At 33.2% G+C, this 26,357-nt stretch overlaps 1 protein-coding gene across 1 annotated transcript in view; it reads left to right on the top strand.

The window, feature by feature from the left end:
* CFAP47 (cilia and flagella associated protein 47) overlaps positions 1-26,357 on the top strand; it is a 296,518-nt gene that overhangs the window by 136,339 nt on the left and 133,822 nt on the right. The window contains exons 49-50 of the mRNA XM_068686651.1: positions 7,764-7,875; positions 13,618-13,755. Of these exons, the coding sequence (XP_068542752.1) occupies positions 7,764-7,875; positions 13,618-13,755 (250 nt within the window). The remainder of the gene's footprint in view (positions 1-7,763; positions 7,876-13,617; positions 13,756-26,357) is intronic.

The following is a 26,357-nucleotide window of genomic DNA, read 5'->3' on the forward strand; positions in this document are numbered from 1 at the left end:
CTCCATCAGTCTACCTTTAAAATGCTAAGCAGAATATTTCCAGTACCCACAAAGTTTTCAATGATTAAAAGGACAATTTCCATAAATTTTCTTGAAAAAAAAAAAAGAAAAATTTTGAACTATTTTCTGCTGATTGATGTGTAACCCAGGGAGATACTGCCACTGAACTTGTTCTACAGACTATTACAACAAAAAGACTTTCTCATGATTAAATTTCCCCTGGGTCTGAAAAAACATCACAACAGAATTCATAAAGAATTTTTGCACATAGAATGTCAGCCAGAGAGCATATCCTTATCTGATGATGAATTGATGTAAGGTTAGTGACTGCGATGTAAGTGGATTTTAGTGGCTGTAAAATTAGATACAAATTATCCTTCAAGAGTAGAAAGTGTGAAGTAGTTCTATAAAATCCAATCTGTCAGTCTCATGACAAAAAATTTTATACAATTTTCTTTTGATTTTTATATAAAACTCCGTATGCTGCATATAGATAATAGAATAGTGTGTTATGGTTGCTTCTAATGACACCTTTGATAGTAACTTTAGCTATAAAGGTGCCTAATTCTTTCAAAGTTTGGTTTTGCTGTAAAAATAAAAATAAAAAACAGCAGTATAACTGTTTTTAATTTGCACTGTTCAAAATAGATGCCATTAAAGTAAACTCTCTAGAGGAATCTCAAGACTAAATCAAATTACCTTTCAGGTATTAGGTTATACAAACTGCTAGTAATTTCAGAAGCATTGTAGAATAAATATATATTCAAAAACTATACAATCCTCTTTCCTTCCATGCCTTTTTTTTCCCTATTTTCTCTATATATCCATTTCAGATCCTCTTTACAATGTCATTGAAAGAATGACATGAAGGATAGAAATTTAACAGCTGTTTCAAGAAAATAAAATCATATACTGCAAAACTTTATTGAGGGGCTGACCTGTTTAGGCTTTGTCATTTTTGGAGCTGTGTGTGCAATTCTCAGAGAACAAATTCTGTGCAACTTGAGTAACTTCATTGCTGAAGTTCCAATGTCCTCATCAAGTTTCTGTTCTTTAATCACCACAAGTAAACCTGTACATCTTGTAACCATTCTAATTTTATCTATACTTCTGATTTCAGTCCATTTGGTTTCTACGTTGCCTCCCAGCACTTCTATAACAGTCTTTGCCTCCCTAAAGGCAAAGAATTCTTCACAGCAGTGATGAAAGGTACAAAGAATGTAAGAATAACTGTAGTTGGCAGCTTTTGTGCGTCTTCTGGTTATGAAATTATTTAATCAAGTAAGGATGTGGTAAGATCTTAAGTCTGGCATGTCTCTTGAAAAGGGTTAGTGGTCTTGACAGGTCACTTGGCTCGATTGTGCATCTTGGTTATGTAGCACTCTTGGTAACTTCAGATTGCAGCTGTACATGGAAGAATTAAATTATTTGGGGTATATACTTTGTGAAATAGAAAGGTGTTTCATTTCATTGTTGTGATATGCTGGCGGCAAAATAAAAGTGGTTACAAGAATAAATGGATTCCTAGTAATTTAGGAATTTACAATGTTTGGACTGAAAAAGGATGAGGGAAAGTAACAGGGGCTTCTTTTATTATATATATATATATATATATATAATTTTTATATATATAAATATATATTATATATTTTTTATTATATCTGTTATTTTTGAGACTGTATTGGAAAAAAATCTGGTTATCAGATGGATCAGTGACTGTCACAGCACCAGTTTTAGCTCAGTGGTGCAGAGCACTAAATTTTTAGTAAGTTGAGCCTACCAATATTTTTACATACTCTCAAGAAACAACTCTTGAAACATTGAACATATTACCGTCTAATTTAGTTTTACCATCATACAAATAGATAGTGGAATTAAAGCATATTTAATTAAATTGTGTACATCTTTTTACCACTTTGGCTAGAAGTATCAGCTGGCATTTTTGAAGTTATGCGTATTTGGTTATAAAACTCTGGAAAAAATATTTTTGCATTAATCTTGAAGAATGGCTTTCCATTCCTATCCACCTTGAATAACCATAGTTCAGTTCTGCAAAATGGTTTTAAAATCTGTGACTAATAAATTAGTTTAAAATTATAGCATTTAAAAATCATCTCCATTTATGCTTTACATCTAAGTATAAATAATGATTTGAAATGTAAGATGGTGGAGAATTCTATTATTTAAAAATAAAATCCTTGGAGATGGTTTGATTTGAGCAAATTTTCTGTAGTGCCACAATGATAACTGTAATAATAATTTACATTTGGGTTTCATTGTGGTATCCTACAATTCTTGTTTTCTGAAGTGAGATTAAAAGGATGCAACATATGTTGTGTGGGTTTGGAGAAATTTATAGTTACTGAAAGCCAACAATTCTTCACTCAATTGATTGTAGTGATTTCATGATAAATATTAGGGCAACTTTCACAGATTTACTGTTTCTTAATTATGCTACAGATTGTCTTCCTAACAAAACATATGCAAATAAAGCATCTAATTTTGTTACCACTTTGAAGGACTGATAATTGTATGTAGAACCAGGCTTTAAAGCAAACACAAAAAAAATATAGAAGTTCTGTTCTATTTCAGCTTTTTCTGTTATTACTTTTATTTTTTTTTAATACGTGTAGTACCAAAGTATTTTGTTATGTTATCTACACAGTCTTGCATAGCAAAACAAGAGAATTCTTTTTTTTTTTTTTGTAAGATTTCAGTCAAATCTTTTACTTTGAACTTAAGAAGAGAAACTTCTTATTTTATGGTCTATTAAACTCCTCCTTTATTGTGTTTTCTTAATTAAATTGCAGTGTCATGGAGCTTGGGCTTATACATTCTTCTAATGTACTTAATAATATTAAATATTGTAATAAAAAGTTTTTTGGTTTTTTTTTGCTATTTGTTACTTTATTTCTTAATTTATGTTAAATATTTATTAATAAATAAGACCATTCTTCCAAAATGTCTGTATACCTTCAGGTTTTCAGGTTTTCTTTGATCATTCTTAAATTAGAAATAGATCCTTGAATTTAAGAAATTTAAGAAATTTAAGACTTATTTCACTAAATTCCATTTAATGTGTCTGTAACTGTTTATAATTCCTTCCTTCCAACTTAGTACAAATGCTAATGGACTACCACTCCCACAAACCAGTAGAAGTAATTTAGTATCTTGTCTCCTTTGGGATAGCTTGTAGATCAGAAGTGATTTTTTTCACCATTATTGATGGAAGAAACTCTAGGCCCTATTTTCCTAACAGTAAGGACCCACAGCAGATTTTCTTACGCACGTTCAGGTACCTTTGTGAGTATGGTTTTGAAGATTATTATAGGATGTAAGGTTACGTAATACTATATCTGAAACTAAAATTGTGTCCTACTCTTACATACCATCCTCATAAATATGCATTGTAATAAGAAATAGATCTCTTTGTAGTATTTATAAGGAAGTTTACTTAAAACTCACTATATATAAGTTCTTTCATTGCTTCACTCCAAGTTTTCCTTAACATTTATTATTACAGTTATTCTTACAAAAATCTGAATTTTCCAGATTTTTTCTGTTTCTCATTCTCTATGTTTTTAGCTTTCTGAGTGTTTCTAGATATATTTTTATTATATTAATATATGTGTAATATGTCTACAGATAAAGTAGACGGGCATTACACAACATTTTACCATATTGGAACCTGAAACCTCTATGAGCACTTTTCATTCTATTCTAAGTGAGATTCTTAGTATGAATTCTGATATGAATTTAAATTGCTTTGTGTACATGTGTGAGTGTGAACACATATTTATTTAGTATCCATTTGCCATCTGAGTTTGATTCGTTAGTGTCAGTAATGCAGTTGGTATAAATCAGGTGGGCATCAGAGCAAGACCAAGCTCAATGTAAGGAACATCTAAAAGGTAACTAGGAGTGATTAATGTCTGTCACAACCCTAGACCTTTGCAAGATATTGGAGGTAGGAGGTAATATAAAGTGAGAACTGTTTGGAGACTGGAGCTCTTGAGGTGTGAATAACTTAAAAAGGAGAGAAAAATAGGTTAATTACAAAGATAAATGAATAGTAGTGATTAATTAATGATAAGATGGTGACTATTCATACTGGTAGGCAAAATGAGCACCGTGGAACTGTAATTATACTAGTGAGTATAAAGACTGTGACAGGAAAGGTGGTAGAAGACCGAGGGCGGTATGTTATATGCAATTTTTAACATGAATAACTGCCAGAGAAATAATGAAATGAGTAAGTCTTGGGTGCATTTTAGAACCCTACTGTAATATTCAGTATAGTCAGTATTTGATCCCCGAGGGCTTTATAATGTGAACATGAAGGAAACTAAAGGAAATAAGCAATTTTATAATGAGACTTACAACTATAGTAGTTTAAGAAACTCTTCTGTGGCTGTCTGTGCGCCTCTTCTTGCATTTCCAGTCATTTAAGAGAGTCCAATGTGATGTTACAGGAACAGCCAGAAGGATCTCCTGGGAGTAACTCCCAAATCAGTTCATTTACTGTAAAATCTTGAGTGAAATTTTAGTCAGTCCATTAGTCTTAATTAGTCTTTCAGACTTCTTAAAGCTACTGGATTCTAGCAGCAGAACACAATGGAGCAAACATCTATTTGTTAAAGTTCTTTCACTTTAAAGTTAACTGTATCTCACTGGAACCAGAATTTAGGCATAATTGCTCTGGTAGTTCTGCTCTTTTGGGCTGCTTTTTTTTTTTTTTTAATATAAAAAAGCAAAAAAGCCTTTTTATCAAGATCTGTCTCCTTGTGGAAACACTTTTCAATATATAGCAGTTAAATGGAGAAAGAGTGGTGAAGCACTGGTGATGGTGACATAAGCCTTCAGTATGTATTAGTAGTTGGAGTACATTATGTCAGGATGTTCTGTCAGGGAATGCCAACAGGGGAAATGCGATATAAAAGCAATTTGTGTGTAGTGGTGGTGCTGAATATTTGGGCTTATGAATTTGATAAAATTATAAACAGAAATGTGACTTTACCTTTTCGCACAAAGGTTTGGATAGTAATGCAAATGAACTAAATATAAGCATCAGCTTATATTTATACCTAATATACCTAAATAGACATTCAGATTTAAGGTTCTTCATCTGAAACCCCAGATCATAAGGGAAACCTTCAGTAATCAATTTCAGTTTGTAATACCCAAGTTTCATAACCTCTTTTTTATTGTTAATTGCTTTCCAGCATAATGTTCACAAAACTATATATATAATTAGAAAAAAAAAAAATCTAAATACAATTCTGCTCATAGATGTTTTACGTCTGAATTTTGGGTCATTTTGTCATTTCAGGTGCGCAATTTTTTTTTGCATTTTCATTTCCTATTTTGTGCTTTTGTGTAAACAGAGGTAGAAAGAATTCCACCTCTGGCTTGGTTTGCGTAACTTAGAACTGTCTTCTTACAATCTTCCTAACAGCTAGAAGAACTAAGGAAAGCTGTCTGTGTCCTTTCTGGAGAATATACGAGAAGGAGGGTAGTGTGCACACTGGTTTACCTCACAGACCCAGTTCTCTGATATATTAAGTGTATTAAACTGCACTGTATATATGTATATGTGCATTAATGTATACTTGCATATGCATTACTAACTTCACAGTAAACTGAAACGAAGTGGTCTAGTGGTCTGTAAATGTAGGGGTGCACCTTATTTAGAATTTGTCTTCCATAAAGTGCAACTTCTCCATTCTCAGTGTATAGCAACTCCTCCTTTCCTGTTTTTTTTTTTGTTGTTGTTGTTTTGTTTTGTTTTGTTTTGTTTTGTTTTGTCTTAATAATGAATCTCCAGTCTGGTCTCTCCTGTCTTCCAGTTTTGTTCAGTCTCTTTTTTATCCTTTCCACGATCCCAGAATGTTCCTCTGTTTCTCTTATAATTCATCAAGGACTGAAGCCTATTTCTGCCACTTTGCGCTTTCTGCACTGACTGCATGTTATCCCTTCATCTGACAGTACTTGGTGATTTTTTATGTTTTTGAATGACAGAAATCTGTTTGACATTTCTGTTTTCTTTGGCAAACCTATCTTTAATTTATAAGCCATAATTTATAAAACATATAGTCTAAAATTATTTGGTTTTAATCATTCAAATAGAAATAGTTTTCCTTCTGGTGGTACAGAATGCATGTAGTTCCTTACTGAGCCTTACTAAAATGCTTTACTGAGAATTTTAAATATGTCTCATTCATAATGGAACATTAACCATTATGTTCTATTTAAGTTCATTTGTTGCTTTGTCACAAGACTGAAGAATTATTTTTTAAAGTATGTAGAATCATAGACTAAAGGAAAAATCCAAATGAAATATAGCTCTATAGTTGGTAGCTTTTCCATGACTTTCAGTAATCTATTCAGATTGCCTATTAAATTTTCATAGATAATGACTACTTTAAAAATATAGCTTTATTTTCTGCCTGTCCTTGTTATGTCATAATTTTCTGAAAAGTATTACGATAAGAGAAATTCTCCGTAGACAAAAAACACTACAGAAGACAAGATAATTTTTTTTTTCCTCCAGAAAATATGAACAAAAACATACTGACAAAAAAAAAAAAGTAACTTTGAGAAGGAAAAAAAATGGTCCATGCATCTAGTGGTTTTACTGTTGCAATGAAGAGCTTTGGATTCAAGTATTCGACTTGGATACTTGACAGGCTAGCTGTCATTAGTAGTGAAATTAATAAATAAGCTGGAAAAAAAAAAAATTGAGCCTTTCAGACTTGGCTCATTCTTTCACTCAAAACTCACATAAACGACATAGAACCAACTTTGCTATTTAATGTAGTTAGAAATTATAGTGTGCTACAGTACTACTTGATATCCTGAAAATATTTTTTAAAGGATTCTATGCCTGAAGTAGAAGATCCTCACTTGCAGTCAGATGTTCACTGCAGAAATTGCAGTATCAGTTTAGAACATTGTCACTAAGCACCAGTTTGCTCCATCCAGTGCCAGAAGTAACATAATAGGGTATGTAAGCATTCATGCAATCCATCTGCTGGCATTCTGTACAGCCAGTAATTTAGGAAGATAATCATCAGGTATGGTTTGTAATGCCTCATGCTTAAATGTCTGTTCCATGAGCAGATTATCACGGAGTCTGTCTGTAGCAAACTTATAAGAATGATGAAGAAATGAGGTACAATTAAAAATACTTCCAGTCTATCCTGTAGGGTACAAAATCTGAAGTAGAAATTACAGGGTACAAAATCTGAAGTTCAGCATAATAAAATTGCACTTGTCATTTTATTGTTCAAATAGTTGCTATGCATGCCATTGCATATGTGGCAAAATATGACATATCAAAAAGTATGGTTTAATATCACAAGGTGTAGCAATTGATGTTAAAACACTTCTGATTTTGCTTTGCTGTATCTAGATAGATGACAACTGTTGATTTCATTGTTATACTTCTAAAGAAAACATACATAAAATATTTATGGCATGACTGTGCAACTCTACTCATATGCAAGTAGTTCCATAGTCTGAGTTACTTCTACTTGAGTTGACAAGGGACTTCAAAATTTATACTTGATATGGTCTGTATATGTTACCTCTACTCTTGCAGTATGTACTTGTTTCATGTACCTCAAGGGTAGGACTTACCAATAGCAAATTTAATATTGCATGTTACATTTCAAAGAAAGTAGAATGGATATTGTTATCTGTAGTGTTCTTACAAAGTTACTTTCTTTTGATTATTTTTCCTTTTTGTGAATTCTTCTCACCAGGTATCTTCAGATCTTTCAATGGTGGGTGGTTCACCAAGTCTTACTGTGGAACCAGGTGACACGGTCGCTTACACTTTGAGTGTATCTCCATGGAGACGAGGAATCTTTCAAGGTACAATGTAGAACTCTGATATCCCTGTAAATTAACAGACTATGCCTGTTTACATTTAATGTTTTTTATTCAACATAAGCTTCCTTCTGGAAGTAATACTATAATTAGTGGTGATACTGGTTTTTAAGCTGGCTCATATTTTTTAGTTGTAAAGGTATATTACTGCTAAAAATGTGGTTAGTACTTCAAAAATGCCAACATTATGTTCAACTTCATGTATTTAATTGATCCCATGGAAATTGTCTTGATAGCAATTCATGTGTTTGAATTATCACCAAATGCTTGGGTATAAATGTAATTTTCCCAAAAATGTTGAATAGCTGTAGTTCTCTTAGCACTGCTAGAACCAAAGATTTAAAGGCAGAGGCCAGAATTTGACTATTTCCCTTGATTAAATTCTGATTTGTTACCCACAAGGCAAGAGTAAATACATAGAATATAGTGAACTTCAATTCTTTACTTGGTACTTTAAGTGTATAAAGGCTATGAATGTCTAAAATTAATTGCAAATAATTTGCATCAGTCTATGTTTATGCTGGTATTCTTATGAATAGTAGCAAGTACTGTTCATTCTTATGAACAGTAGCAAGACTCTTGCTTGTTTTAACTAACATCAGTATGTTGTGTTGAATGTTTTGTCTTCTAAAGATTATTTAAAAATGAGTATTCATTTTAATAATTCATTTTAATAATTCAGACTTCATAATTTTCAAATGCTTATTAATGATTCTACAGTTCTAAAATCTTACAAAATCTTAAAAGCACTATATGAGAATGTGGCTGTACAATCACTTTTTTTCTCCCATGTAGAACAGGTGTTGTTACTCATAGCAGAGCAAAGTTTTGTAGTGTATGAGGAAGGGAATTATGGAAACCAAGGAGATCATCTTTTCCTTAAAGAAACTGAATAGTGCTCAGGAAACCTAGATTTGAACTACTTCTTAAACAAAAGGATTCCTCATACTGAACAAATCTCTCAATACAAAATACTCAGTGCATAGTTTTGATTTTGTGGATCACTAAGTGCAAATACTTGTTTCTGCTACCTTCTTAGACAATTGAGATTAATGACACCTGTTCGCTCAGCACGAAAAAGCCATTAAGTATTGTCTGTGAGGATGCCAACCTAGTTTATTATTTTCACCATTTTGGTTTTATTATCTGATGTGTAAAACATAGGTAATAATACCATCTCAATTTACAGGTGATTTGTGAAAATAAATTAATACTTGCAGCAAAGCTTGGTATCTTCTTGCTAAATCTAGCCCTGAGACAAAATTCATTTTCTCTGAGGAGGAGTCAGCTTCTAATGGAATTTGTGACCATCAAAACTGTTCATCAGAACATAAGGGTACACTATATTTTAACTTACGATTTTTCTTCAGGCTTTAAAGATTTAAAGATTCTCTCCTTCTCACTTATCAAATCAACAATTCTTTTATACATACTGAAAGTTTCAGTAGAAGATGTTCCGAGGGATCTGTCATTCAGCAGTTTAATGCCATGTGTTAAAAGCCATACCTTCAAAGGGAAAGAGATGGCACATTTGGACTGTCATCTCCTATGTTCTGTCATTCCTAACTTCTATTACAATGGTTTCCGTTCTACTTGGAAGTATTACATGTTAACTGAGAGAGAAAGAGTACAGTCAGTCTCCCTAACCTGACAGAATGGCTCAGAAGCTGGATAGTCACATATGCTCTTTTTTTTTTTTTTTTTTCTTTTCTTTGTTTTTCCCCCAGAAAACTGTCCATGTATTTTATACCTTCAAATAACTTGATAGAAGGCTGGTAACTCTTTGAAAAGATGCAGAGCCTAGTTATCTACCATCCCCTCTCTGCACTCTCTGGCTCAATGCTTGCTTTAATCAATCACTGCTTTAGGATATCAAGTTCATTCTTTTCCTGGAGCAGGGACACTTTCAGTTACATCGCATAAATTTTTAAATGTACTCTAATCATTCAGCAGATGTAGGAAGGAAGAGAGGTGGAGGAAAGAAAGGCCACTATTGTGGGTTTGACAGGCAGAAGATGATTTTGCTGTCCGATGTGGTAGGTAGACCTAACTACTGTATGTCCTATCCAAGGTAACGCCGGTTAGGAAATGCTCAGTTTATGGCTTCAAGTGAGATGGAAGCCAAACTGCTTCATACTGTGCAAGTCTGGGAAGTCATATTTGTTCCCCAAAGCCCAATTTTCACCTTTTAGGGAAGTTAAGTGGAAATGTCAAAATGGAGTAATATACGAATTTTTGGTACTTGTAGGAATTTTCAGCAGCCAACCTGAAGTCTGATTAATAAATAAATTTGATCCACTAATAGATACTTTAGTGCCCATGAAAATGATGGACAATTTATGAATATCTTAAAATTAGCAGATAAACTCAGTTTAAAAATGTGTGCTATCTGCAGTGAAAATTATTATTTTTATTGAAATGCTTTGACTGATTTAATTGAGTAGCTCACATTAAGTTCCTTGAATAAATTACATCAAACCAGTTACCTTTATTGATCAAGACTTTAACCTCAGTGTTATTAATTCAGTTTGTTTGAGAACTGTTTTCCATAACGAAAACAAGCTGAGTGTCAGCAATTATAGCACAATTCTTTACTGATTTTTCAATTATGCAATTGCTGGATTATCAGCAGAGTGGTTTAGCAATTTAAGTTACCATAGTTCTCCCATTACCTCTTGAAATATTCTTTAGCATTAGTAATTTACAGTTCTGGAATTTTTCAAGCATTCCAAGATTTGCCACAAATAATTATTCAGAGATCACGTTTGGCGCAGAACTTAAAATATTTGTTTTAATATATCCATTCTTACTGATGAAATAAAAACCTTTAAGCTGTGACCACTCATGCTCTGTCCCTTTCTCTCAAACACAGTGTAGTATTCTGAAATACAGACAATTGGTAAAGAAAACCTTCCGCTGTCACTGGAAGCAATGACTTTAAGAAAAAATTAGTTAAAATTTAAAATGAAGTGAAACAGAATATTCTCTACTGTAAGGAGTTTTTCAGATTTATGACTTTTGTGCATTTCAGCATTTACTCAAATATTTTAATCAACTTTAAAGCTATACTTTTTCGTTTTATTTTGCTCATTTGATTATAATTGTTGATATGTCAAATACACTACGATAGTATTTTAAATTAATTATAATATTAGTAGCTTTTCTTGCATTTCTTTCTCTCTAATATTGTGATGCATTAAATCAAAATTATACTTGTTTAATATATTGAGACATAAAGTCAGATTAGTTGGTCAGTATTCTTCCTAAGAAAATGCTTTCCCATTTTTCTATTAGGTATAGTGCCATCGAAGTATGTTCTCTTCCATCAATACTTACATACCTTGACCATTTTCTCCAGACTTTATTCCTCTGAGCTTTCTCTAATGATTTTTTTTTTTAAATTGTATTTATACATGTACCTTCCCTCTGAAGACTTTAAAAAAAAAAAAAATCAATAGTTTCTTGAAGTGGCAATCACTGTCTAGCTTATTCAAATACCACTTCTGGCTTTGATACTGTCATCAATTTTTAGGAATTTAGAGAAATTTTCTATTAAAATATTTTTGGTTGTTTGTCCTTGTTTCTTCTTTTTTTTTTTTCTTTTTTCTTTTTTCTTTCTTTCTTATTCATCTTTTTTTTTTTTTTTGTATTAGGGTAGCATAGATTTTATTTAAAAAGGAAACAAAATCTGGAAATCCAATATTTAATATTATATTGTTCTTTTCTCTGTATTTAAGTAAATACCTACTTTAATCTCTCTTCCCTTTCTTTTCTTTCCTTTCTTTGCTCCTCTCCTCCTCTCTGCTCATTTCTACTCCTCTCCTCTCCAGCAATCTGCAGATCATAAATCATGACTCCTTGTAAAAATTCAGTCTAATATTTCTTAGCAGATATAATTTATTAGTTTTTGTCATGTCAAAATTGCCACCTGACATATTGAGCCCACTGTGAACAAATGTTGCTCTTCTAAGGCTTCTGAAACAGTATTGTGGTTCTCCCCCTCCCCCCACCCCATTTCTTTCAGAAGTGACATCCTTCTAGCATACTATTAACAGAACTGTAGCTATGAGGCCATTTTATTAAAAAAAAAAAAAAAATATTTCTTGAAGTGTAAATGACCCTGGTTTATATTGGTGAATGTACAGGAATCTTGATCAGTTGCTGGTACTAAAGTCACTAATGTGGCTTCCTGAGCCAGGTGTTGTGACCTGTGTGGTGCTATATCTCCTCCTCACTGCTGCTCCTTTTTCTAGATCCCATGCAAACCTTTCTTGGCTTGGTCTGGGGCTTCTCTTCATCCCTTTTGACTTCTCCCACCATCTTCTTGAGGCTCAGGATGTATGTCAGTGCCTTCTTTTCATATGTACCTGCAGATGGGTAGGGTATACCCAGTTACTATTTCCCTCAAATGCATTAATACTCTTTTGGCAAACATATTCTGAAACTCCTCTATACTTACATACAGTGAGGAGGAGCACATTGTAGAAAATCACCTCAGGAAGAAAATGTGAAAATGCAACAGCTCCTTGATTCGGCTTTAGGTGTTCTTCCTATTAAGGTGATAAATTCAAGTAGTCAGGGAGCACAGCGCGTCATCTATTAGCACTCACCTATCCCTTTCAAAGATGGAGAATGAAAAAATGCCATTAAATGTAGGTGTTCTTAAATCATATTGTTCTGGGACTTAAGTAAAATTATATTGATTCTTCCTTTCAAATTAAAAAACTCTACTACGAATAAATTTGCCAAACTGTTAATAAGATACAGTTGTATAAATTCCATTTGAGAGATCCTTTCACATAAATTCTAAGGATCTTGAACGGGAAAATTTTGTACTGTATAATATCACAAAATAAGTCACTTCCTCAAGTTAGTTTTTCATCATACATAGGAGGTAAGAATTAAACCTGCAAAATATATTTATTTAATCTTTGAAATTCTGCAGAATGTACTGAAATACAGAGGGACAGTCATTTAGATAAGAATAATATTGATATTCAGCATTTCTAAGCAGTGTGTTGTTTTAAAAGTCTGTGTCAGAGGCATGCAATATAACAAAAAACCTGCTCATTCAAAAGTATATAAAATGTTCTCAAATGATATTAGTGTTGTTTAGAGGAACCAGGTGCATACTGGATTTTATAATATATTTTATACTATCAAAAAGAAATTATGGTTTTAACTGTGAAGAGGCTTTTCACTGCAACTTAAAAATCCCATTTTTACAATCTCTGTGTATTTTGTCTTCTATAAATACTTGATTTCACCTTACAAACAACACAGAAATGTATGACATTTTAAGTGTTACATTTGTTGTTTTATAGCAGCAGAATGACACAGTGATTTAAAAACAAACAAACAAAAATAATGGAGAAACAATCAAGTCTATGCATAGAAATTTGTGCTGGAAAAAAAAAAACAAAACAGTATTATTGTCTACCATATATGGTCATCTTTGAAAAGTGTATTTCTTATTACTGATTCTTGGTTCAGATTAAGTGGAAAAACACTGTGGGAAGAAAAATGGTTAATTTCCTTGGACTCACTTAAGACATTTTTATTACCTTAAATTAGAATTGGATGGCTGACACCTGGAGTAGAAATTTTACTTTGTGTTTTATTAGTTTTGAACTGAGGAAATACTCATAGGTGTCTAGCTGTCTATTTTATAGAGCTAATGCTCTATTAGCCCCAGCTAATTTAACATCTGTTATCTATTTGTTTTAGGTGTAATTTCATTTGTTGCTGAAGATGAAGACCAACAGCAGTCTCAGCATAACAGCTCACCAGAGAAGACAGATGGTGAACAGGCCCTTCAGAAATTGTCAACAGAGACACCACAAACTGTTGATAGAGCAAACACAGGTATGTTTGTTCATAAGGATAACTTCATTATCTATTTATATAAACTTATATCTTTATTTATTTTTAAATGTATATATATATTTATTTCATTTATTTATTTAAATGTATATTTTATTTATTTTATGCCAGGTCATATACCTGTAAGAACTGTAAAGTCAAACGCTTATTGCTGGCATATATAAAATTTCTCCTTTGTTGATTTTTGACACATTTTAATGAATTTAAAGCTGATCTCCCCTCCCCGCCATGTCTCTGAACATCACTATGGTAAAGGCACAATATTTGTTAAACGTTGTCTTTTAGAAGTAAATAATAATATTAACAGTGCTGATGTCACAGCAGGCAGTTGCTGAAATTCACAACACTCCATTCCATTTATAGAATAAACTTTCTTTTAAGTGCTAGTTGTAGTTACTTGTTTGGTCATTTACAGTGAAATCTAGAATAGATTTTTCTAAAAATACCTGATTACTTTCAAATTGGCATCTCATAACTTAGTATAAACAGTTTCTGGATTACTTTGGGAATTTACGTGCTCCAGATGAATTGAAGTTTGTGATTAGAAATGTGCACACTGAATAATTCTTTTATTTGTTTGTTTCTAAATCAATATCTTTTGCAAGTAAAACTTTAGTTATAGAACTGTCCATTTTATGTTTTTAAAACTTAATCTGGAGCGTATTTAAATTATCAAGCTTTATGTTAGATAAGTGTATTAGTCACAGGGAAAGCTATTGGGGGAAATTCTTTTTAACCTACATCAGGTGGTGTCTTAAGAAAGATTTAGTTTTAAGGAAATTGGGAAGAGCTTGCAGGTGAAGATCTCTCTGCTTTCTTGACAGTTATATTTTCATTTTAATGCAGTTTATCTATTTTTTTTTAATCAAAAACTAATTTAATTATTAATAAAATAATTATTTAATTTGAGTTAGTCCAGTGTGAATGTATTTAACAAAATGTAGACACTCAGAAGTTAATATCCCATCTCTGATATGAAGCAATCCCAAGAATTTACAATCTGCATAGATGAGAGAGACAGGAAGAACATAGAAGCTCAGAAAGTCATTCTCCCTGATGACACAGTAGCTTAATGGTCGGAAGTATTATAAAAATCCACTTTTTTACTCAAAAGTCAGAGCAATGGATATGCATTGTCTTTTTAATTTACCAGATTCACTATCACATTGGGTTTCACTAAATATATTGTGTGAATTTTTAACTACTATTTTTTTATTTTTTTTTACCCAGCTCAGACTGATGATGTACTTAACTTTGTGATGTTTAGTCTACTTTTTTTTTTTTTTTAACATGTACAATTAAAACTAACTAAATAGTTAGATAGTAACATGTCTTCTGTGGTTATGTGGCTCTTATACAAAATTAGATCTTCTAAAATGTTATTTTGTCAATATTTGACAATACAACGTGAGTTTAAAATAGGAAAAGGAATAGAAGTGGAAGAGAATGATGCAGAAGGGCTACATCTATAATTCTGAGGTTAGTCTCCTTTCCAAAAGAGATAAAAAACGTTCACAAAGAAAATAAAGTGACCAATGAACTGATCTTTTCCAGTAATGCTTATGATACAAATTGCCATAGTGATAAAATTTTCAGAAAAAAGCAAAAGACAAGACATTGTTTGATGAGTGGAGGAACAAGGGATTGAAAATAAGTCTGGAAATATTAAATACAGGATTTTTGAAGCCAAGGGAAAAAAAGTATACTAAATCAGTAAACAAAATCAACAAAAAATGTGAAGAATTATATGAGGACAGTATAGATTCAGTTCTTCTGTGTTGTATGTTTAAGGGGAACACTAGTCATGTTGAACGGAATTTTTTTTTTTTTTTTTTTTTTACTGGCCTAAAGAGAGCTAGAATTAAGACAAAGTCCTTAGAAAGAGAACTTCCTCTTTCTTAAGGACTTTTTCTTCCTTTCTTTAAAAAGTCCTTCTGGAAAAGGTCTTTAATGACTGGCCTGGTGGTTGCAGGGGAGAGTAACAGATATTGTCTGCCTCAACTTCAGTGAGGCATTTGACCCTGTGTTCAGAGAAGCTAAAGTATAGACTGAATAAGCCAACAGTGAGGTGAATTTAAAACTGTCTAAACCACTGGGCCCAGAGAGTGATGATCAGTGGTGCAAAGTGTAGTCGGAGGCAGTAAATATCAATGTGCTCCAGGGGTCAATACTAGGTCCAACTCTGTTTAATATTTTCATTAATGATCTGGATGATGGGACAAGAGTGTACCCTCAGCAAGTTTTCAGGTTGGAGGAGTGGCTGCTACACCAGAGGGTCTTGCTGCCATCAGGAGGGACCTTGACAGGCTGGAGAAGTGGTCTTTAAACGACGTTTAGATGTAGAGCTAAGTGATATGGTTTAGTGGAAGACTTGTTAGTGTTAGGTCAGAGGTTGGACTCGGTGATTTTGGAGGTCTCTTCCAACCTAGATGATTCTGTGATTCTGTATGATAGGAACATCGTGAAGTTCAGCAAAGAAAAGTGGAGTCATGAATCTGGGTAGGAACAGCCCCAGTTGAATCACTAATTAGCATTCACTGCTTTTGAGGTTTCAAGACTATTTCCTTGTGTTCTTCTCCTACAACTGCTTTTAAATTTGAATTTTCTTGTACAAAAACATGGACATAGGTGACATTAAAACTCTTACGATGCATCAAAAGAAGTTTACAGAAGAAGGATTTTAATTGAAATTACATTAAGGTAATAAATACAGACAATGCCGTGGAGGTGAGAATTAGAGGATTTCATGATGTTAGGGGAAATTAATTATAAAAGATGAATCCAAAGTGATGCAAGAACCAGGGTCATATTGGAGGTGATTTCCAAATCTCTACTGAAAAGGGGAAGCTTGTAAATGTTTATGAATTTAATTATCTGTTATCTAAACTAAACACCTCTGCTTATGAGATATTTAGGCTTTGCAAAGTTAGGAACCAGACATGCAAAACTGGTAGAATCTGTAATTGAAAGTAACTGAAAAGAGAATAAATGAGTGGTTTTTCAATACCAACCAAATCACTGATGATGTGAATTGAGGGTAGTAGGCAGTAAATTCAAAGTAAATTCACTTTGTTGTTTTTGTTGTTACTGATAAGTCATTTCTTCATTTGGTTTTGTCACTTGTTGCATGAGACTGACTTATGAATTTGATATATAATTTTTAAATATAAAGGTAGATGATCAGTCTCTTAAGTTGCTGAGAGGAGCCAGGTGATCTGCTCCAACTCAGGTCCCTTTTTCACTGAAGAATAATTTGCATGAATAAAATCAATACAGAACGCTGGGTTCCATAGGTACTTGGAGTAATCTGCAATATATTTGTATATGGCTACATCAGGTTATATCTTATATTTCAGTTTTCATTTTTTGCTGTCATTGTGCTACCATACAGTTATATCTTTGTCTTACTATAACCTTATGCATTTGTAGTAAAATCTACTGTCGTGGTTTAACCCGGCCAGCAGCTAAATACCACACAGCTGTTCGCTCACCCTCCCCCCTCCCTCTCTGGGACGGGGGAGAGAAATGGAAAGTGAAGCCCATGAGTTGAGATAAAGACAGTTTAATAAGACAGGAAAATAATAATAACAATAACAATAATAACAATAATAACAAGAAGAAGAATACAATGATGATAATAGTACTACTACTAATAATATGTACAAACAAGTGATGCACAATGCAATTGCTCACCACCCGCTGACCGATGCCCAGCCTCACCCCGAGCAGTCCGGCCCCCTCCCCCCGGCTAGCCACCCCTATGTATTGTTTAGCATGACATCAGATGGTATGGAATACCCCTTTGGCTAGTTTGGGTCACCTGTCCTGGGTCTGTCCCCTCCCAGCTCTTACTGCACCCCCAGCCTGCCTGTTGGCAGGACAGAGCAAGAAGCTGAGATGTCCTTGGCTTGGTATAAGCACTGCTCTGCAACAATTAAAACATCAGGGTGTTATCAGAACTCTTCTCATCCCAAGCCAAAACACAGCATTCCACCAGCTACTAGGAAGAAAATCAACTCTGTTCTAACTGAAACCAGGACATCTACTAACTCAAGTTTTGCATGGTTACCAATGCATCATTAAGTTTACTTTCTAAAGTAGACTTAAAGTAGGATATGAAATGACCCTTCCCTGAAAGAGTATTGCTAAATAATATAATTTTTGTCTTCAGTACAGAAGGTACAGCCTTACAATGTCCTCATCTTTGGAACAACAAGCTTCCACCTCAGCTTTAAATCAACTGACTGCTTCTAGTTGTTATACAAAACATCATCTTCCATCACAACCTTTCATTTGTACTAGACATCTATAACTTTTACAACTGGATACAAGTATCAGCTGAAAATGGCTAAATAGAGCTAGAAAGTGGCAAAGTGTCATCTAAATTATATAATGGTAATAGTCATTTTCTGAACTTACTTCAAAGAGGTACTAATGGAGGCTTAGCTTTCCCCTAAGCAGTTTTCTTTTGCACAGGTATCGTTACAGTTTTTCATAAAAAATGAATTTTTGTTATGACTCATCAGAGTAGAATGACTGATATTTCTGAGTTCATTGTTAAAAACAGGATTTCTCAATTGCAGGCTGCACACCTCAAGTAGAATGCAAACCACTTGCAGGAATGGCTTGCATTTCATCAGAGGCATCAAAGGCTGAGGGAGTGCATCTGAAATCTGAGAATCCCTGTAGCTACCGTTACTATTCTGGGGTAACAGAAAATAGCAGGCTACATAGAAAAAAACTAAATGGACTTGAAACCAAAACAAATGTGAGGCTATCTATAGCTGAATAAAGCTATAGAAGGACTCTAATGATAAAAACATGTAAACCAAAACTTCTTGTCTTGCTGTCAATTAGTAAAAAATATTATTTTAAAACATACTAGCAACTACTACCTTGTTATACACATCTAACATTCAATATAGTCTTCAGGTACTCAAAAATATGCATCATACACATATATATATATATATAAACATTTAGCTTTTTCTTTCTAAAATAGTTTTTGTATATTCAACAGTCCTACTAACATTGCACATAATGCCCTTCCTACTAATGATACTGTAATTTGTTCAAGATTTTTTTTCTCCTTCAGATGCATTTAGAAAAGAAGTGCATTTACTGCTTGCAATGAAAACCATTGCTACAGAGATCCTTATGACAAATCTCTTTTTGTTGCTTTGCACCAGGAGAAAAAAATAATCAGAAAAACGTCCGCAACACAGAAGTAATGACAGATACTACCCCTTTGTTCACAATAGGAGTTGCTGGTTCTTTCCAAAGCATATTTCTGTCTTCCAAGGGAAGAGCTCCTCATTTATTCGTTTTCTCATGAGATCCAAAAGTAAACAGAGACTAAGTGGCTGCTGACTGAAAGTAGGATGCGGTTGATCTTTTGTATGAGGCATCTCTTTAGATATTCCTATGGAAAAAAAAAAAAAAAAAGTGATAAAATCATAAGTAAATATTAGTCTTTAATATATAGTTGTTTCACAGTCTGACCAAATGCTCTGACACTTGTCAAAATTTCCTCTCAAGGTGGAGGAAATTGTTCTGAGTACACAGTCCGTAGCAGCTTCTTAAAAAGAATTGCATTTAGACAATTGCCCTTGTGTGCTCTTTGCTGTTTTGCATGTGGGCAATGTGGAGCACGATTGGCACAGTTTTTGCTAGAGCAGCTCAGCTACCCACAGGAGTTTGATCCAGCACCTTCCCTGAATAAGAGTTGAGAATGTCAAGTTGGTGCAGTTGGTGCAATAACAGATTTGCACTGCAGCTGCAAATCCACCTTTTCCTTTTCCAGAATCTCTGTCTCTCTCTCTCCAGCACTGAGTTGCAGCACAGAGCTGGCACTTGAGCAACAGCTTTTATTGTTCTTGCTATTGGTGATATCTCTCAGAACTGAGATCTACAGATGCAGAAAGTACAACACTGGGATTTTTCATGTGCTCTTGTCTTCATCTATTTGCCTTGAGCATTACCTTTACCAAAAGATTATGCTTCATATTGCGTTAATTCTTATGAATTGCATTTACATGTTTGTACCATTGCCAAGTTTTTGAATTTCTTTGTAGTTGGAAGGCTCAACATCAAAAAGATGCACTGCTTGCAAATTGGCCTAAGCTTTTTGTAATGGCTTAATGGTTAGGCCAGGCATTCATTTTGGCAAAGCCTGCTTTAATTATCTTTTTTTTAAAGCTTTTTTATCTTTCAACCAGGATTTCAATGACAAGGGACATTTTCTAGTCTAAGAATTTATAATTGTAGTCTTCATGCTATGTCTTCTTCACAGTTTAGTGTTTCCCATTGTCTTTAGAAACAGCTTCCAAGTGGGTTCATTGACAAAGCAATACGTTGGAAAGGTAATGATATTTACATATATGGTCCTTCTGAACCATCAGGCTTGAAATCAGTCTCTGAGAACTGAACATCTGTGGCAGCACTCGGAGGGCATTCATGTAAGGAAGACAATGAAAAATTTTCTTTGTTCTAGCAGCTGTTAAAGGCCATTAAGAAGAAAATAGCACTCAGGTTGGTGACAATTTAAAAGATAGCTTTACATTTCTTTGTGTGAAATTTTTAAAAAAGATCATAAGAAGTGATCTAATAGATCACTTATTCTTATAGTGCAATGATAGATGTTGGGGTTTAATCTGAATTAATAAAATAATATGGTTAATATACCTTTAAGGGTATAATTCATGTACTTCTAAAAGTATAATTGCTATATCTCAGATACATATTTATTTGCGGAACTAACATCTTTCCAACATAAAACAAAACAACGGGAATATCTTAAAAATCATCTTGAGTTATCTATCTAATAAATTTTGATTGTGTAGTAAAGCTATTTTTCCGTATAATCTTCATGCTGTATGTTCAAGTATATTGTGCTCCAGCTTCAGATTAGTTTGTTTAAAGTCTCCATCTTCAGAAAAAAAAAGAAAATTACAGAACAAATACTGAAAGAAAATAGACCCCATGTAAATGGCAGTCATATTTGAAAATGTAAACTGCCAACCAGAGATGCTTTTTTTGTTTGTTTTTGCTAGCTTTTTCTCATTGCAGATACACTTAAGCTAGTGGGGATGGTTTGGCATATGTAGAGCATTAAGGATTCGACTGTTTTATCCTTTTTCCTTTGTCAAAAAGAATGTTCAATTATTATTAGCTTTCTCAGTAGGTGCTCTTCTGCAGTACTGCAGTCTGCTAAGTGTTATGCATTTTCCTGTGCCCTTTTGAAACTCAGAACAGCTTGATTCCACTAATAAACTAACGTGTTGTTTTGAAACAATTCAGAAGTAGCAATGCTTCAAGGACCTATGGCCCACATGGAATTTTGTGGGGCATGATATGTGTGCAATTAAAAATCTGTGCAAACTAAACATGATAGTCCATTTAAAATTAATAACAAAAGCAGTTTGTAATTGCATGCAGTAAGGCTGCTTGTGAATTTTAGGTTACATCATCCTTCATGCAGCAGGTGTTTTAATATTGCTATGCTACCATAACCACAAGTAAGTCACTCCATTTGGAAACCTGTACATCTGTATATTTTTGGATGCCATAGCATGCAGGATTGCATTTGCATATAAACAGATTAAATTTTCTTACCTAATTAAAAATGTCTGGGATATGCATATTGCTTGTTCTAATAGTCTGTAGTTGTAAAAACAAACTAACAATAAGCTCTATTACTGAGAAACACATTCCTTCTGTCATGTCTGGCAGATCTCAAGTATTTATATGTATACGGAATTTTGTCAATTAGTAGCCAATTTAATACAAATATTATGAAAAAAATATATCTGTGTAGAAGAATGGGTGTAGTTGTCATGGTTACCTGGCTAGATATGCTCTGGTCTTCTCTCTGTCCCTCTTAAGTTCACCGGTGATATAACAGGCATGACTTGCACCTTGCTGAATTGAAATGGCACAGTATAACCACAGTGGAATTTCCTCCCCTTCTAGTCTACTATTCAGCAATAGGGCTAATGTGATAGGCCTAAGTATAAAGCCTTTCCTAGATGTCTGTGACAAAACATTGAGTGATCTATAACATAACCTTTCAGAAACAAAATAGTAAATAAACCAGCACCAGCAGCAGTTTCTTTGCAGTCAATGCCCTTGCTATTAGGTTTGAGTGTATGAGATGCTCTTTATCTGTGTCATCATTTTGCCTTTCCTACTTTGTCATGCTTACAGAGAATTCTCATTTTACCCCTTTAGCATATAATCATCCATAAACACACAGAGAACACGTAATAGTCATGAAACAGAGGCATAAGTGTGCTTAGGACAGAAAATAATGGGCTGAGGAGAGGACAGAGGGAAGGTCCCTACCAGTCTCCCCTTTTCATGCTGTTTCAATTGCTATGAGCTGTGAAAGTACATATTGTGCTAGAAAACAAGAAAAAGTAAAACTTTACAACTTAATATTAGGGTCACTGCCCAAGAAGTGGAGTTCAATTCAAATATGTGATTTATTGAAGTCTTTCATGTTTTTATCCTGTCTAAATAATTACGTGAATCTATTACATGACTCTAAACATTACAGATACATTCCAATTACAGTAACATCAACAAGATTTGCTAAAAGCAATTGCTTAAAATAACTTTTGTTTATGGGCGCAAACAAGTTCCTGTATGGTGTGTGTTTAGACTCTCAGGCAGAGTAAGGAATTGGAATTGAAATTCTTAGGGCCTGAGAGGGCAATCCAACTATATATGAGTACCTATATATATATATATGTATACACACACTGTGTATATATATTGCAAGTTTCAGAAAATGAAATAGCTCAGAAACATTAATTACAACAATTATGTTCTTAAGATAACAGGAGGCATATTAGTTTCCAACAGGAGGAACTAAACCACATTTATCAGTTCGATCTAATTTATTTTTTTCTCTCCACCATCAGGCTCCTTCACATTTTAATAATCCTAATTCATGTAGGGCTATACTTCTGTAAGTAGACAAGTTTGCACCACATACTACTGCCATTGTCTGCTTTTGGACCTATAACCACATTGTTCCTAAGGACTTACATTTGTGATTAGGTAATTCTAGCTATGTAAGTCATTGTTATTAGTAAAGAATTGTAAGTTCACCTAGCTGTTTTTTCATGGATGAATTTCTCTGATATTTAGATCCTCTCATTCATTCCATAGGCTGCTGCTGGAATTTGCTATGGACTTTTATTTCTATAGCAGCTGCAAAATAAATGGTCTATATAGTGTTTTTTTTTTTTTTTTTTTTTTTTTTTTGTCCTAGAGTTCATCCCAGACACTGGATGTTCCCGAATTCTCATTTGTTCAGTTGTGAGATAGTAACCAGAAGAGGGTCACTCTGACATTTTTACTGAGTATGCAACTGATGTTTTTTGTCCATTACAGTGATTTATTTGTTGTGATATCTACTGTCTCTCAAAATTTTTCCTTTGCTTTCTCTGTGGTAATAGCAGAACCCTAATTGTTCTTAACATATTTAAGAAATTATAAATATTAGTGAAGCATTGTTTCACACTGTAGCAAAAGACAGATGGCATTTTATATACTATCATTAGAGGGTGAGAGTATGTGTGTGTAAAAAGTATAGGTAGATTTGGATACGCTTTAAAGGCATTATTTATTTCTGTTTATTGCATTTGGCACTGATTTTGCTATAGAACTTTCTATGTGAAAGAGATATTTTTGAGTAAGCTGAAAAAAACTTTAGAGGAGATAAAAATGCAAACAACATTGTGAGTTGTCAAATTAAATTTATTATATGGATTGTAGTACTTGCTCATTACTAGTGATATTATTTCCAGTTTTTACTTCTTTTGTGCTTAAAATATTAATTAAAATGTATTATTGCAATATTTAAGTTTGCTAAGGTGTTACTGGATATGTGTTCAAACCATACAAAATCAGAGGGTGTATGTATCAAGAAAAGTGTTAAGTTTTATAGTTAAATGGTTTGTACGTGTGTGTTAGAGTTTATGCACCAACAGTCCTTCAATAGGTAAATGAGATGTCAGATCCTAGAATATATCCAGCTAGCAGTCACTTCGCTTTTTTTTTGTGAACTGAGAACGTACTTTAGAAGATACTTTCTGGTATAATTACCTTGTCTGCTAAATATCACACTTCAGTTCACATCCAAAATTTGAACTGTTTTGCATTGAAAAGTCTGGCAGACTTTTCCTTTACCTTGAAGCATCTGTCAGACCTCATATTATAATTTACTGAATATTAGCTTGACTGTCCATGACTTACAAATCCATAAATATTCTTTCCCTTGACAAATGTAGTTAAAGTACTTATTTTCAGGCATGATTATTTTAGACTGGTATTTTGAGTCCCCACAACATGCTTGTTTATTTGTGTGGAAAGTTCCTTTTTTTTTTTTTTTTTTTTTTTTTTACCCTTTTCTGGTTTGCAATAAGTTTTATTTATTATTTTGTTCCACTGAACTTTTGACCTATATTTTTCCAAGACTAGGCAAATCTGAATCTCCTGCTTCTTTTTTTTGACTGATTTGTTTATTTCCTTTCCTCTACTTGCTACCAATAAATTTATGGAAAAATTATGCAACATTTTTTTCTTGGTACTCCTTATAATGTCTTGTATGCAACTTGTGGTTTATTAAAAGTCTGATTTATAAGTGATAAACTGTCTATCTCCTCTCAAGGATCTTTCATATGATCCTTGCTTTTCTACAGGTAGATGAAGAGGCAAACAGGCAAAGATGTGAGAAAGTATCGTAGGAGTTCCTGTGTCTTATGCATTTTGAATCAGGTCATGCTGGTCTGATTGCAACTGAAATACCTTTCACAACCTATTTCTAAGCAATGATCAAAATAAGAATCAGAATGTTTTTCAGCCCTACATGGATGCAGGGGTACCTGGGATACATACTAGAATTCTCCAGGATAGGAGAACAACAAGTTTAGAAAATACAGTAATTCCAGGAAAAAAAAAAAAAAGTTAATTGACTGAAATTGTACATTCTCAGGTGCCATTGGGGCCAGTCCATACATTTAGATAAAATGTTTTTAACAGGTAATTCTTAAGGATCCAAAAGGGGTTCCCAAGCTCAGTGAGGAAAATCACATTTATTTATTTATTTATTTATTTTTCCCTCTTGAATTTCCTTTTATTCTGTTTAACTTCAAAAATCAGTTTTGGCTTATTTGAGGCACCTTTGACATGAGGACTGAGAAAATGGAAGAAAACTGTTGTACAAAGATACTATTATAAAGATTGCATCTTTAAAAATTCTTTGTTTGCCAATATTTTTGTAGGTGTGGTATCTCATTCATCCCCTTTGTTTCCAGGTTATAAATTACTTATTTCAAAGTATTTATTTTTCTCTAAGATATCTAGCTCTTTTTCACCTTCCACAGGTGTCATGGTTTCTTTGAGAAACTTAAGAAATTACAGGGTATTGTTTGAAATTGTGGATGCAAAAACTTTGTGGCACTGTAAATTTAGAAGGTAGCATTCTGCTGATGCAAGTTAAGAAAATAATTGGAATTGCTGTTTGAAGGTTTGGTGTTTGTTTTGTTTGTTTCTGCATACTGAATGACACCAAATGCTATTTGCGTCTTTTTAAGAAAGATAGAATTATTCATTCTAAATAGAAAGATGTAAGCAGCGTTATGAGAAAAATATGGAATCATAGAATCATCTAGGTTGGAAAAGACCTTCAAGATCACTAAATACAACCATGTAATATTCCATCTTCTAGTGTATACACAAATACAGTCATTTGAAAGTGATGAGATATTGCAATCAAATGACTGCTACTTGCTGTAAAATATGGCAATTATTATTGCATTGCTTTGAACTGTAAAATGCATATTTTAAAACACATGGTTTTTGTATAGGCTTCGCATAATAGACACATTGTAATTGTGGTAAACCATGCATATCTGTTGCATAACAGATATTTTACAGAAGCAGATAAAGAAAAAACATTTAACGTAAGTATTTCATATGTCACTATTGTAATTTCATATGTCACTATTGTAGATATATGCAGTACTAAATAATGTGCAGGACACAAAACCTAGCAAGATCTATATGTTGTTGTTGTTTGATTGATTTTTAATGTGTATAGTGTATATGAAACATAGGAAATTGCATGTGTGAATTTCTGTTCAGTCATTTTCAATTGGGAATGCACCATGGTTCCTTATATACCTGTTATTTCAGCCTTGGATTTCATGCATATTTAAAAAAATATAATTTCTAATAATGAGAAGCCTCATGAAAAAGCTGCACTTGAGTTAGTACAATAATAGTAATCCCTGTTTTTTTTTTTTTTTTTTTTTTTTTTTGTGAGAGGTGAGGAGAATGTTTACAAAGGCTTTTTTTTTTTTTGAAATTAGAATTAATTGTAAGAATATGATTAGCATTCCCAGTAAACCATATAACAGAGCCTATATTATTTAGAAAGATTGCTTCTGCTTTCATATTGTATATATTAATCATCATCCAATGAGGATAATAATTAGTATTTAAAGGATTGCTTTAACTAAACTCTCTGGGTTTAACAGTTTACTAGACTTTACTTATCTACCAACATGTTGAGC

This window comes from Anas acuta, chromosome 1 (genome assembly GCF_963932015.1).
Source record: "Anas acuta chromosome 1, bAnaAcu1.1, whole genome shotgun sequence".
Lineage (NCBI taxonomy): Eukaryota > Metazoa > Chordata > Aves > Anseriformes > Anatidae > Anas > Anas acuta.